Source organism: Taudactylus pleione, unplaced genomic scaffold (assembly GCF_031769625.1).
Source record: "Taudactylus pleione unplaced genomic scaffold, aTauple2 ptg000198l, whole genome shotgun sequence".
Classification (NCBI taxonomy): domain Eukaryota; kingdom Metazoa; phylum Chordata; class Amphibia; order Anura; family Myobatrachidae; genus Taudactylus; species Taudactylus pleione.
Genome location: NW_028284600.1, coordinates 8,018,803 through 8,033,667, shown reverse-complemented (window position 1 = coordinate 8,033,667; position 14,865 = coordinate 8,018,803). Strand labels below are relative to the sequence as shown.

General features: G+C 44.4%; 1 protein-coding gene across 1 annotated transcript in view; it reads right to left on the bottom strand.

The window, feature by feature from the left end:
• The window catches only part of CPXM2 (carboxypeptidase X, M14 family member 2), a 123,523-nt gene that overhangs the window by 62,936 nt on the left and 45,722 nt on the right, over nucleotides 1–14,865 (bottom strand). The window contains exon 6 of the mRNA XM_088476888.1: nucleotides 3,768–3,852. Coding sequence (XP_088333014.1) covers nucleotides 3,768–3,852 — 85 coding nt within the window. The remainder of the gene's footprint in view (nucleotides 1–3,767; nucleotides 3,853–14,865) is intronic.

Below are 14,865 nucleotides of genomic sequence, written 5' to 3'. Positions count from 1 at the left end.
ACAGGGGGCTGGATTCTAAGTCGCATCCGTGTCTTTTGACGGTCACACTTGCTGATACATAGCCCTTCTCTGGTGTACATCCGTGCGTCCGAATGTGCGACACCTGAGACGTCTACTGTCAGCATCCGGATACGCTAAAAAACATCTTGGCATAGGCAAACGCAGGGGGGGGTTCCAGGTTGCCTGAAAAAACCCTCCCCCAGCCTACACCATGATGACCACAATATAAATAGCATATACTGCAATACTGAAGTTGCATGTTTTTAAGATCCCCTCAGTGTCACAAATGAAATAATTAGCACGACCTGTTCATCTTCTAAAATGTGTGAGTCAGTTAAATAAATACACCTGTGCACAAACTAGTAGATCTGGAAAACATGCACTGTTAGGGGTGCACTGCTATAGATCATCAATAGGCTTAATTATTAATACTGTATAATAATACACTATCCAGTGCATAAGAAGAGCAATGTATGTCTATAATATATATGTATATATATATACATATATGTCCGGGGCAGTGCTAGGTTTTCTCCTGCTGCTAACCCAAGCGGGCAGACATGCTCCAATGCTCTGGAATGGTGCCCACATCTGAAATAGAAACATTCCGTTCAGACAGGATGGCCCTACTTCCATGTACAGCGGCGTATATATAATGGGTGCATGGGGGCCCACACCGCACACCCATATTTTTTATACTTACCTCTGGCGAGTGCTGCTGACGCATAGAAGGTCACTGTGCTGATCACCCAGGGCCACTGCTTCTGGCCTTGAACAGCACCCTGCAGCCAGAATCTCTGCAGCCGTTCTGCCCACAGTGTCCTTAGGATGCTTCAGACGTGCGAAGGCGGCATGTCCCACATCGGGCACCGGGAACCCACAGTTACAGCGCTGCCGGTAGGATTCTATAGATCGTTGCTCCAACAACTATCAAGGCAACAAGCTTCTCTAGTATCCAGTACTATGGTATATTACAAGTAATGTGTCCATAGGAATGTATGAAAAAAATGTCTCGCTCTTATTTCAGAGCACTGTGAATAGGTGACACTCTGTGTGACTGCGCACAGACACACAACACACACACACACACTATCCTCATTTATCTGTAGATTTCTCAGGGAAGCCATTCAAAATAGTAGACGTGAACAATTCATACTTCATGGCAATTAGCTGCCTAATGCCCAGAACCGAGCTTGGATCCTTCACCTGAGACAGTGCAGAGGCGCAGCATATGTGTTTTATATGTGCCTCGTTTCCAATGGCTGACCTGACAAATCTATAAATCTTTCAGGATAAAGGATTTTCCACACTGAACCGCTGCTAGTAAAAGTAAAGTTTTCATAAAATGACGATTTATGAAATAGTCTTTCTTCCAGATGAAGCTTGGCAGGATTGAGACCATTCTGAGCTCTTATTCAAAATTCCATTGAGCGTTTACGATTCAATAACATTAACCACTTCCATAAGGGCTCTGGATAAATGCAGCATAGAATAAACAACAACTATACAGTATATGTAAGTAATAACTGATGGTGGAGATTTATCAAACTTTCTAAAAAGGGCAAGTGGGCCTGTTGCCCATTAGCAACCAATCAGCTTCTAGTGATTATTTTATGGAATGCGCTGAATGCTAGCTAAGACCTGATTGGTTGCTATGGGTATCTCTTGTCCTCTTTAGAAGGTTTCAATAATCTCCCCTTGTAAGCGGCAAGGGAACAATAGCCAAAAATGTCAGGTCTAGGGCAGGTGTCTGCTGAGGAAAAGTAAAAATAGCTGGTCTGTACATGTTATATTCACTTTTATTGTTAACATATTTACCAAGTTGTCAGTAAATACTGGTCTGCGTTAGCTCTGTGTTTATCTTACAGTGGGTGTACCGTGTTCTTATACATTTGCCCCCTGTATAATAAATATTGGGTTTCACACCTGTTGCCTCTGTTGTTTCCTGCAGCCTCTTTGTAACACATAAAGAGTTGGGGGTTTTGAAAGTGTTACAATCTTAAATCATAAGACATTTAATTTCTCCTCTCAGGGAGAAGCCTGAAGAGGAGATACAGCTGACCACTCTGGGGGGCAGGTCTGTGCTCTCACATCATTTTGCCCATTGTGGCATACTGCTCTAAATCAGGGGTTCGTTGGGAGGAGCGGGGCTAATGCATGCAATTCTCGTCATATCGGCCCCCTCCATACAGACCCATGATCAGAGACGTTTTAAGAGAGGATGGGGCAGCGTTTGTTTTGGCCTGCTTCTCTCTGGCATCGGACTGAGTAGTAGTAGGTTCTGGCTTCCGGGTTTCCGGGAAAGTGGCACCAGCACCTTATTCCCGGGGACATCTTTTCTGCGCATGCACGAGTCACTGGGAAAATGGCCGCCACCGACATTTTCCCTGTGATTTTTGCTGCTCCGCAGTGCCGGCCCAGCACTACAGAGCAGCACTCTGAAGACTGCGGAAAGGTAAGTATAAAGTAAACTAAATATGGGTGCAGGGTATGCGGTGTGGGCCCCCCCAGGACTCGGGGGCCAGTGTACATTGCACATCCTGCACCCATTATAAAATGCCCCTACCTACGATTCACTGTATTATCTCCCCACCCTGCCCACATCACTAGTAAGTGGGCTAGTAAGTGGGCTGGATGCAAGAGATCCACCCACTCTTCCAGGGGTCTGTGAGACTACCTCAGATAATTGCAGAGTAGGTATGTCTGAAATGTTGCAGTTACACAAACCACAATCTAATTGAGGTACAATATATAGTTTTATGTATTGTGTATTTATTAACATTTACCATCATATTCTGTTGTGCTTTACAATTGTTTTCAGAATTAATATTTGTTACTAGTTCACTAGTGGTGCCGAGAAGGGGGCGGGTACAAAGTGGCCACTCCCCTTTATACCCGTACCTGGCTGCCCTGGTTATGCATTATGTGCATGCCAATTTAGACCTAATGGTTTATGGTATACGTACAATGAGTTTTCCTTTGCTTATTAGCATGTACAGTATACTCCTTCCTACAACTTTATCTAAGTGTATATTTCATGTGGACACATATATGCTATTTTATTTTCAAGAGTGGTGTCACATAAGTTGTTTTCATTCAGCATAAAACAGCTAGGAGCATTTATTTGCTGGCAAAAATGATAGCTTTATAATATCTAAGCTATTTTGTATTCAGCAGCTGACTAACTGCTCCTGTGACAAGCAGGAGCTGTTTTCCTGCTGGCCCTAAACACTGTTTACAGCTTTCAAATTGAAGTTTGGGCAGAAAAGCTGCTTGTGTGACACCATCAATAATGATTCATTTTAAAAGCACAGCATCTTTATAACAAAAAGGTACTTTTATCTTTAAGGAGAAAGAGCAGCACAACTTGATCAGCAATATACTAAAATATAATAATAATAATAATAACAACAATATATTGGGTGCCAAAAAGCATCCTGGGCAGGATGCACCAAAGCCAGAAATGCGGTCAAACCCCCGAAAATGCCGTTGGGTTTGACCGCATTTCTTATATGCACCAAGATGAGGTGGGCAAAGCCATCTTTGGATGGCATTGCCCAATAAAAAACCTATGGGCTTCTATTTGCAAAGTGATGTGAAAGGGATCCAATCTGATCCCCCCGCGCGGTCTTCTGTGCATGTGCAGAAGGATGCCAGAGTGACTTCTTGGTCATAGTCTAGACCTGGAAGCCCCTCACTCACACGTAGCGATGCCTCATGCATCCCGCCCCCTGTGTTGAATAAATGAATACGGTGACAGTTCTTACCAAATCTCCAGTTTCATTCTTTGCAAAGATCCAGCTGTGACTATCATTACTAACCATCACCCGATAGGAGGTCACCCAGTCACTCCTAGGAGGAAAAAATCGGTCATCAGGACACAGACAAAATGGTTACTATGGCAACATGGCTATAAAGCCACAAATGCATTGATGTGTGTGCGTGCGTACGTGCCTGTGTGTGTGCGTGCGTGTCTGTGTGTGTGTGTGCGTGCGTACGTGCCTGTGTGTGTGTGTGCGTGCATACGTGCCTGTGTGTGTGTGTGCGTGCGTGCCTGTGTGTGTGTGTGCGTGCGTATGTGCGTGCGTGTGTGTCAGAATATCACTGATGGGAACATATATACTCTGATATCACTGATGGGAACATATTTACTCTGATGTCACTGATGGGAACATATATACTCTGATATCACTGATGGGAACATATTTACTCTGATATCACTGATGGGAACATATTTACTCTGATATCACTGATGGGAACATATATACTCTGATATCACTGATGGGAACATATTTACTCTGATATCACTGATGGGAACATATATACTCTGATATCACTGATGGGAACATATTTACTCTGATATCACTGATCGGAACATATATACTCTGATATCACTGATGGGAACATATATACTCTGATATCACTGATGGGAACATATTTACTCTGATATCACTGATGGGAACATATTTACTCTGATATCACTGATGGGAACATATATACTCTGATATCACTGATGGGAACATATTTACTCTGATATCACTGATGGCAACATATTTACTCTGATATCACTGATCGGAACATATATACTCTGATATCACTGATGGGAACATATTTACTCTGATGTCACTGATGGGAACATATTTACTCTGATGTCACTGATGGGAACATATTTACTCTGATGTCACTGATGGGAACATATTTACTCTGATGTCACTGATGGGAACATATTTACTCTGATGTCACTGATGGGAACATATTTACTCTGATATCAATGATGGGAACATATTTAGGGCCCCATTTACAAACGAAATGAAATACCAGCGGGAATTTTCGTTTAGTATCACTGTGATACAAACGAAAATTCCACTGGTATTTAGTAATACTTACCCCTCCGGCGAGGTCCCGCGAAGTCCAGGTCCAAGCTCTGTGGGGCCTATTCATCATCACTTCATTTCTACAAAAACAGGTGAAAATGAACATTTTCACCTGCAATTGTAGAAATTAAGTGTTCGGGCCATTCATCAAGAAGGTATATCAGGGGATATCACCCAGTCACTCCTAGGAGGAAAAAATCGGTCATCAGGACACAGACAAAATGGTTACTATGGCAACATAGCTATAAAGCCACAAATGCATTGATGTGTGTGCGTGCGTACGTGCCTGTGTGTGTGCGTGCGTGCGTGCCTGTGTGTGTGTGTGTGTGCGTGCGTACGTGCCTGTGTGTGTGTGTGCGTGCATACGTGCCTGTGTGTGTGTGTGCGTGCGTGCCTGTGTGTGTGTGTGCGTGCGTACGTGCCTGTGTGTGTGCGTGCGTGCGTGCCTGTGTGTGTGTGTGTGCGTGCGTACGTGCCTGTGTGTGTGTGTGCGTGCATACGTGCCTGTGTGTGTGTGTGCGTGCGTGCCTGTGTGTGTGTGTGCGTGCGTACGTGCGTGCGTGTGTGTCAGAATATCACTGATGGGAACATATATACTCTGATATCACTGATGGGAACATATTTACTCTGATGTCACTGATGGGAACATATATACTCTGATATCACTGATGGGAACATATTTACTCTGATATCACTGATGGGAACATATTTACTCTGATATCACTGATGGGAACATATTTACTCTGATGTCACTGATGGGAACATATATACTCTGATATCACTGATGGGAACATATTTACTCTGATATCACTGATGGGAACATATTTACTCTGATATCACTGATCGGAACATATATACTCTGATATCACTGATGGGAACATATTTACTCTGATATCACTGATGGGAACATATATACTCTGATATCACTGATGGGAACATATTTACTCTGATACCACTGATTGGAACATATATACTCTGATATCACTGATGGGAACATATATACTCTGATATCACTGATGGGAACATATTTACTCTGATATCACTGATGGGAACATATATACTCTGATATCACTGATGGGAACATATTTACTCTGATATCACTGATGGGAACATATTTACTCTGATATCACTGATCGGAACATATATACTCTGATATCACTGATGGGAACATATTTACTCTGATATCACTGATGGGAACATATTTACTCTGATATCACTGATGGGAACATATTTACTCTGATGTCACTGATGGGAACATATTTACTCTGATGTCACTGATGGGAACATATTTACTCTGATGTCACTGATGGGAACATATTTACTCTGATGTCACTGATGGGAACATATTTACTCTGATATCAATGATGGGAACATATTTAGGGCCCCATTTACAAACGAAATGAAATACCAGCGGGAATTTTCGTTTAGTATCACTGTGATACAAACGAAAATTCCACTGGTATTTAGTAATACTTACCCCTCCGGCGAGGTCCCGCGAAGTCCAGGTCCAAGCTCTGTGGGGCCTATTCATTATCACTTCATTTCTACAAAAACAGGTGAAAATGAACATTTTCACCTGCAATTGTAGAAATTAAGTGTTCGGGCCATTCATCAAGAAGGTATATCAGGGGATATCACAGATATCTCCTGCTCACCTTTCTCTCCTGGAATGGTCCACTGTCCCCATATATTAGTATGGGGACAGATTTAATCAAGCTCAGAAAATACAATACTTTCGGAGCTTGACTTTCGTCATCTTTAGATTTCGTTTGCTCCCGCTCATGGCTCGCAACCGCTCCTTCCCTATGGGAAGGAGTCCCGTGTTGCGAAAAGGGATCCTTTCGGATCCCTCCGCTCCTGTCCGCCTCCTTCTGCCGGACATTGGGGCTCTTGTGCACATGTGTGATGCGTATAGGTGCGGGGGAGAGCTGATTTTGGATCAGCTGTCTCCGTGCCGGAGCAATGATGAAATGCTCCGACACGCGCAGCGAGACAAAATGTTAATTATTGGGATCCATCCGGACCCCGATATTTAACATAATGAATACACCCCTCAGTCTTATTAGGAGAAAAAAGCTATATGATTATTATCCATCATTTACTAAAGTATTGCAAATGTATAATTAACCTTCCCACAATTTCATATAACATGGACGATGCCCACCTGCCGTTTCATAGATGCTGCCCCACCTTGCAAACAATGTTCGACAATTTCAGGATAGCACATGCCTGAGGGACTAAAGATGGCGTTGCCTATAGAAACTTTTTTTTCAGAGAAGTCCCTGAAGTGGGATCTCCTTGACGATTGCGCATGTGCAGGCCGACAGCCCCACAATAGGACTCCCTGGTCATACACTCAGAAATGTTCTCTTCGCAAGGGACAGCTCTTATCGGAAGAGCTGTCCCTGGAGGTAAGTATCCCTGTAAACCAGCGATCACAGATGTAGGCAAACAAGGGAGGTGTGTATCGCAATATTCATCCAAAAATTGATACATCCTGCACAGGGACAGAAGCCAGAGAGTACCACTGTATAGGTGCGAGAAAGGTAGGTACTGACTGGTGGAGAGTCTGATTGGGTTTGGTAAGGAATCCCTAGGCTGGAGGCAGGATGGGAGAAGTCTTGTTGAGAGAAGTGAGAGGAAGTTACCAGAGATGAGGTAAAAGTTAGAGGCAGATAGAAGAGGAAATAAGGAAGAGCATTTTGCGATTTATAAAGGGTGGCATTGGTGGGATGTATAGGTGATGTGGAGCAGTGAGAGAGAAAAGTTAGTCTTGTTGCGGCACTGCTGGCAGAAGTAGGAGATGGGTACAGGTATATTTTATTTACTTTAGTAAAGTAAGGAAGATTGTAGGGCAGCACAGACGGTGTAATGGTTAGCATTACTTCCTCACAGCACTGAGGTCGTGGGTTCTATTCCCACTTCAGCCCTCACTGTGTGGAGTTTGTATATTCTCCCTGTGCTTGTATGGGTTTCCTCCAGGTGCTCCGGTTTCCTCCCACTCTCCAAAAATATAATGATATGTTAATTGGCTCCTAACAAAAAATAACCCTAGTGTACATGTGATTGGGAATATAGAGTGTAAGCTCCACTGGGGCAGGGTCTGATGTGAATGGCCAAATATCCTCTGTAAAGTGCTGCGGAATATGTGTGCGCTATATAAATAACTGGTAATAAATAAATAATTGTAGGATGGGAGACAGTAAACAAATCCTGGCACGCAGCAGAACGGTTACATATTTTCATCTTAAATGAGCTTCCCGGTTTTCGATTTTAACATCATGGAAGCTCTGCCCATAATCTCTAAATCTGATACAAGATAAGCCTTTTTAATAAATTGCATTAACGATCTATAATACCCCTAAAGGACGACATGCAGGTAATCACCAGCAATTGCATGTAGAAGTATACACTACAAGTTACAGCAGGTGTGGTATAAAGACATTCAAAATATAGACACTCGTAATATAAACAAAATAATCTCACCATGCCGACACTATGTCCGTCAACATTTTAGTGCTGACCTTATGATTGGCATTGTCTATATTTTGGCTATATCCCGTTACAGTAACGGGTTTTCCCTATTACTGAAAGATGAGCAGGAAACAACTATAGCCTTCAAAATAGTTTAGAGCTACTGTGAATTTAGCTGTTATTACAAGTACAGAAGCAACGTCTGCTGTGTGTTTTCTCATTTGTATGTTACATCTCCATTCTGTTGTACAGCAACAGCCAGTGCCTTGTAAATAGAACAAGTGAGAGAGACTGAGCCTCCTCCGCGACACCTGCTCACATTATAAAAGCATGAGCCACCGCGAGAGACCCAGCAGGAGAAGAGTTAATGCTGGAACACTAATAATCCTTTCCCTTGACTGATAGGATTTGCTTAATTACCAAGTAAATGAGCAGACTGAGTAAGCCATCTTGTAACAATTTATTAGTTCACTGCAAGCCGTGCAGATAGATCACTATAAAATATTCAGCACCCTTTTTTGACAATTGCTGTAAAGAATACAGGCGTGGTTTCCATAGTAGCTGGAGAGTTTTCTTTTTGTTATACATATTTATAACTTAATATTTGCGGCATTATCGAAAACTAGTGTTTTCGGGGGATACCCGCAAATATTAAGGATCCCCCAAATGTATGAAGGAAGGACAGCAGCAGATTTCCATTTCCGACAGCAGACGAAACCTCCATACTATGGGTTTCTATGGGGGCTGCAAAGGTGTAAGATTTACCAAGCTCCGTGATGCAAAGCATTCCAGTGTTTGGCCCTGGCAGCTAATGCCATCTCCAGATGGTGTTGTGCCACTGTAGCCTATGGACTACAAATTGCAGAAAGCATCGGGGTTCCTTTGGAACCCTCCCCAGAAATATCCGCAGTACATGTTCAGTAAGCGGAGCAAGCAGATGGAGAACGGCCCCAGTTCCTGAAGTAGAATTGAAGTGATAACGTTGGCGCTCATTTCATTTCTTTATACATGGCAGGGATGGATTCCTTTCGGAGCCTCAGTCCCTGCATTTGATTTTTAGTACATTCGGGGGAATGTTCATTTCTTATTGCCGCGAACGGCTACGATCAGATATTGTAATTATCGGGTGAAAAACCCATTAATTAGTAAAAATATCCCAGACTGCATTAGTAAATAGCAGAATCTGATTGATTATTGCGGGCAATACCACATTTTGCCTCTTGCGGCAGCTTTCAGAAAAGTTCTCCAGTGTGGGACATGTTACGGTATACTGTATTTTACAGATTAGTTTATGTTAGAAGAAACAACAGGGACTGGCTATTATTGTATCTTTGACAGATTCATTCAGAAACTGGAATATCGGCTCAACATGATCCTACTGTAGACTGGTGATAAGGCGTCCATTCATTTATTGTGAAAAACAATTTAAACTCTTACACTAAGCTTAACTTCTAAAAAGAAATAAACAACACTGATAACAACTGCGTTGGTTCGAATCGGAATTAATTTATTTATTATTTGCAAATGTATTTAATAGTAGAGGGTGGCAAAAGAAGGCGCTACCCCAACCCAGCTCCAGCCAGAAACCTTTTACCACAAAAAATGGGGCACGACTGCAATGACCCCTCCCTTTCAATATGCATAACCTGCGCTGTGCAAGTCTCACCACAACTTACTTTGGTACAGTCCGGACGCTTCCTCGAAGAAAGTGCCAAATTGTCCAACCCGCATAGGTAGGACACACTCACCATCTTTCAAAGGGGCAAGTGTCCCACAACGGCCGCTTATGCCACTTAGCCGCTGGTTAGTAGCGCCTTCCCACCCACTGTTTTAATAATGTTTAGTAAAGACAAACAAAAGACAGACAAACACATGGTTTTGGGTAGGTAGGGAGGGGCTTCCAACTGAAAAAGAGGCTGAACCTATTCAAATTTGGTCTTAAATAGCAAAACCTAAATGCACCTGCCCCCAAAAACCCTAATTGGCTAACCGTAACTGAATGAAAAAAGACCTAATAAAACTAGAAACTGCCTAGCAACAGGTTCCCTAAAACTACCAATCACAAAAGAGGACTCTTATATAGTCTCATGCTTATACAGCCTTCGTCTAGTCTAAGCGTCTGGGTACATACTAGAATATAAATTATATTATGTGACCAGGGGTACAGAGAAGGGGGAGGGGGTTGCACGTTACAAAGTACTGGAGCAACAGCATACATCTTTTTCACAGGGCTTAGCATTCACAATAGGGCACAGCCACAATCCCAAACCTTTGTTCCCATCTCGTCTAGTAGTGGGGTCCTGCCCGATATCTTGTGTGTGACAGGGCAGAAAATAGTACTCGGAGGCAATAAATCACAATGGGCGGGATGTACTAAAGGAAAAATGCATTTTCGTATGTACTAAGCCCTATCGGTGCGGAGGGTAGCGCCAGAAAAACCTGGCATTACCCTATAGAAGCCTTTGGGCTTCTTACCGCATCCCGCACCTGATGCTTTGCCGCCACCTCGCAGACACCCAGCACTGGCCCCCACTCACCTGGTCGCCGGCCCGCACTCCTTCTGGGTCCTCCGCCTCCTTCTCCTCCTAATCTTCTATCAGGTGCAGGGAGGAGGAGGAGGAGCCCGGAACTTCCTGCACAAGTCACCAGCAGGAAGTTTGCAGGGCTCGGAGGGGGTGGAGACCCCCTCACCCGGCGTCGGCTGTTTCGCAAAGGGCAGCTCTTATCGCAAAAACTGTCCTTTGCAATGCTAATCGCATATGTTAGTACATATGTGATTAGTAAGGTTGCGGTGACTGGCGGAATGTACACCGCAACCTTAGTACATCCCGCCCATTGGGACAAAGTAAAGTGCTGAATGGGCTCTAAACACTTTCTTATGGCACACTACATCCGCTAACATTTGTTTCACTCAAGACTGCAACATTTACAACCTGACATCTAGCAAACATGATGTAACTCGGAGTGTGCAAGCAGTACCGATGACAAGTGCCCCGTGGCACCTGTATTTGGCTTGTGTGTGTGTCTGGAGTAGCACCCTGCAGGTCTGCTGGAGAGCCACCCTGCACGTCATTAGGACACATCCGGAGATCAGCTTCCTGGTCCTGGCGGCGGCCAGGGCTCCTCTTCATGACATCGTGATGTTAAATGTGTGGAGAGCAGGGTTGGTTCAGGCCACATTATTGCCCCAGTAGAGCTCTGATCCAGATGGGACTGCTGAGGCTGAATACCCACTAACATTTAAAAGGCGGTTGGATGTGTGTGTATTGGTGCATGTGTGCGTGTGTGTGTATGTGTGCGTGTTTGTGTATGTGTGCGTGTGTGCGCATCCTCAATTGGCTCCTGTGCATTCATCGAAGTGAACACAACTGGTGCAGACAGCCCAGGAGATATGGCAATCTGAGCAGCAGGCAGAAATGGGCATGGGGTTATTTTGTTTAGGTTCCATCCCCTTAGCTCGTTGGAAGCTATTACTGCCATTAAGAATTGCTAGTGAATCAATAAATAAATCAAATTCTTTATTAATGTTGTTGAACACCACTGAGCAAGCTCATTCACCTAGTGGTGCTCTGCATCTATATTATGTAACTATGCATTAATATACACACAGGGCCATATTCATTATGATAATAATGTACCCAGTGATAATTAAGGATTGAACTCGCTGCGAGCTTAATAGACACTGGATGCAATAATACAATGGCCCAGGTAGACCTCCGCTAGATAGAATAAATAACATACATTTGGGTTTAGCACTTTCGCATATGCATAACAATAACAGTGAACCCAATGCAACATACGCAGTTTAGTATTCCTGTAAGGTAAAAGCACTATCCTCCAACAAGGAGGTGAGATAAAGTGGGTGCCAGCAATAAAGTGACATGCATAGTCGGTTTATAGCTAGGTTAAAAGGAACCGAAGCGTGACACGGGTCTGACATGTGTCCGGAGAGCTGGGCAACAGTTGGGAAGAGGGGCCTGTAAATGGGAGAATACCAGGATGAGAGGAAATTAGATGCTGTAAGAACCCAAGGAAATAGGTTTGCACAGTAGGGTGAGATTTAGGGCATTAGATAAACAGGAGACAAGTTTTGCACTGATGCGAGATGGAATGAGGATGGCGAAAACAGAAGTTATGGAAGTGGAGTGAAATGTGTTAAGATCATTGGCAGCAGTTGCAGGCTTCTGTAATGTATTAAGTATAAGCTCTTAAACACAGTGACTTATGTAGCACATTCCAGAGTGACGGTAGGATGAATGACTATGTGCTCTCACGAGCAGGGCCCTCCACCCACTTGGCCCTACATTGTGCGCTACCACTCAGTCAGCGACTCTGATTCTCTCTGTCTGCCCTTCCCAGGGCACTGGATCACTGAATGCTACTGCTAGTCACTGTCACTCTCCTTTTTTGTCTTTCTATCTCACTGTGATTTTTTTCCCCTATCTGTTGTAGACTTGTTATATGCACAGATTGTGTGTATTTCTGTAATTTTCCCTGTACAGGACTAGTTTGGTGGCACCATATAAGTAAATGATAATAATGGTTGTGGGAGTAGAGAGATATAGTCCTGAAGTTGGTTGGAACACATGGGATCTGCAGATTTAAAACAATGGGATTGTCACAATCCGGTGAAAGTGATCCTCTGTGGAGGACGGTGAGCCGGGGGGTTCAGGTGACTATCGGAGTGACTGTGGCTAGGTCTCCTATTTGCGGCCAAACCCAGGTTTGGCTAGACCTGCCCAGAGGCGCGGAGTCTAACTCACTTGGTTGTTTTCTCCAGTGACCCCTCCAATTGGGATTTGGTTTTCCACTGCACCAAGTGAGCAGGTCGCGGCCCTCTGGACAGGTACCTGGAAATGGCAGAAGACCGGAAACTATATTACGTTAAGTTATTGCTAGAACACTGGAGATACACTGGAACACAATTAGAAATCCTGATCACCGGCTTGCATGAGATTACTGAGAATGTACTGAGGATCACTAAGAAATCCAGGAGCTGACTAGCTCAGCAGCTCAGGGAGATGTGGACACAGGCAGGTACTGGAGTTTGCTAAATATGCAGGAAAGCGCAAACATATACTGGGGATTGCACATACAAGAGTAGAGTGGACTCATGGAATATATTGGGAATGCTAGAAATGTGGTACTGGACAAAGGCCAAATACTGGGAGAGCTAGAAATGCTGGTACTGGGCAAAGGCAAAATACTGGGAATAATTACATATGCAGGTGCAGATTGCACAGACAAGACATATAGAGAAGATAGGCATACACTGGGAGAGTGCTAACTGCAAGTGCAGATTTGCACTGACAAGACACAGAGCAGATTGACACAGACATGTGCTGGGGGGGTCCAGCTGTGAGCTAATTAATAAAAGCAGGTAATCTGACACTTCAGTGATACAGGGTAATAGCCACAGGAAAGCTGCAATAGAATTAGCAGCACATATACAAAGACACACAGGGAAGGGACATGAAACACTGAAGTACTGTGAGAAAGCTAAAGTCTCAGAGTACGCTGAAGGATTTAGCAGAGAGCAACAGTGGGAGTAACAGGCACTTGGAATAACAAAGTTGAACAGCAACTTCCTGGAGTTCTGCAGGTGGATTTATACCCAGGGGTAGCAGATTACTGGAGCACAGCATCAGCTGACTGAAATCATGCTACCATAGGTTAGGAGTACTGTCACATGAGAGGAACTGTCATGGCGGTGCCCATGATGGGAACTCCGATCCCCAGCACACACAGCCGACCATGGAAGCTCGCAAAAAGCACCTAAGGCAGAATACTCAGCCCCACATCCATCACTGCACCAGACGTCTGACCGCAAGGAAGTCAGGGGAAGCCGGCAAGGAGGTGAGAGAGGCCGATCCTAGGCTGAACCCTGACAGGGATATGATAATGAGTGTTGTCCTCCACAGTTTGGGTCCCTTGGGAAAGGAGCAAGTTGAATAGATTATAGGCCCCCGCACACGGAGCGATATAGCGGCCGATCTGACGGATTGGAATGATATGCCAGCTATATCGTTCCGTGTGTGAGCACGATATCGATCACTGCACGCTCCCATGGGGTCGTCCGTCGCTCCTTCAGATCTTTCTGCATGCACAAGAGATCTGGAGAAGCGATTTCTGATCCCATGCTGGTCTATGTGGTGGAGGCAGGGGTGCCTGGCATATCTGGCGGTCGGGCACCGGATCGCTCCAAGTGTGGGGACCGCCCGATATGTCAGCCGTCGGATCGTGGATCGCATCGCTGGGTACACATCATACATCGTACACATGGCAGCTGCTCAAATCAATCTGTGCTGAGGAACAATAGGGGGTTAAAATCCCCTCCCTTTTTTCTACTTGGTATGACCCCTCCCTTTCATGCACCTGAAGAGTACCGCCAGATTGATTTGAGCAGCTGCCATTTTCTGTTTGTTGTATGAGATGCATTAATGAGCTAGCATTAGGAGGGTATGCTGGTTCTAGTAGTGCTAGTTGGAGTTCCCAGGGGTGACTCCCAGGTAAGCTG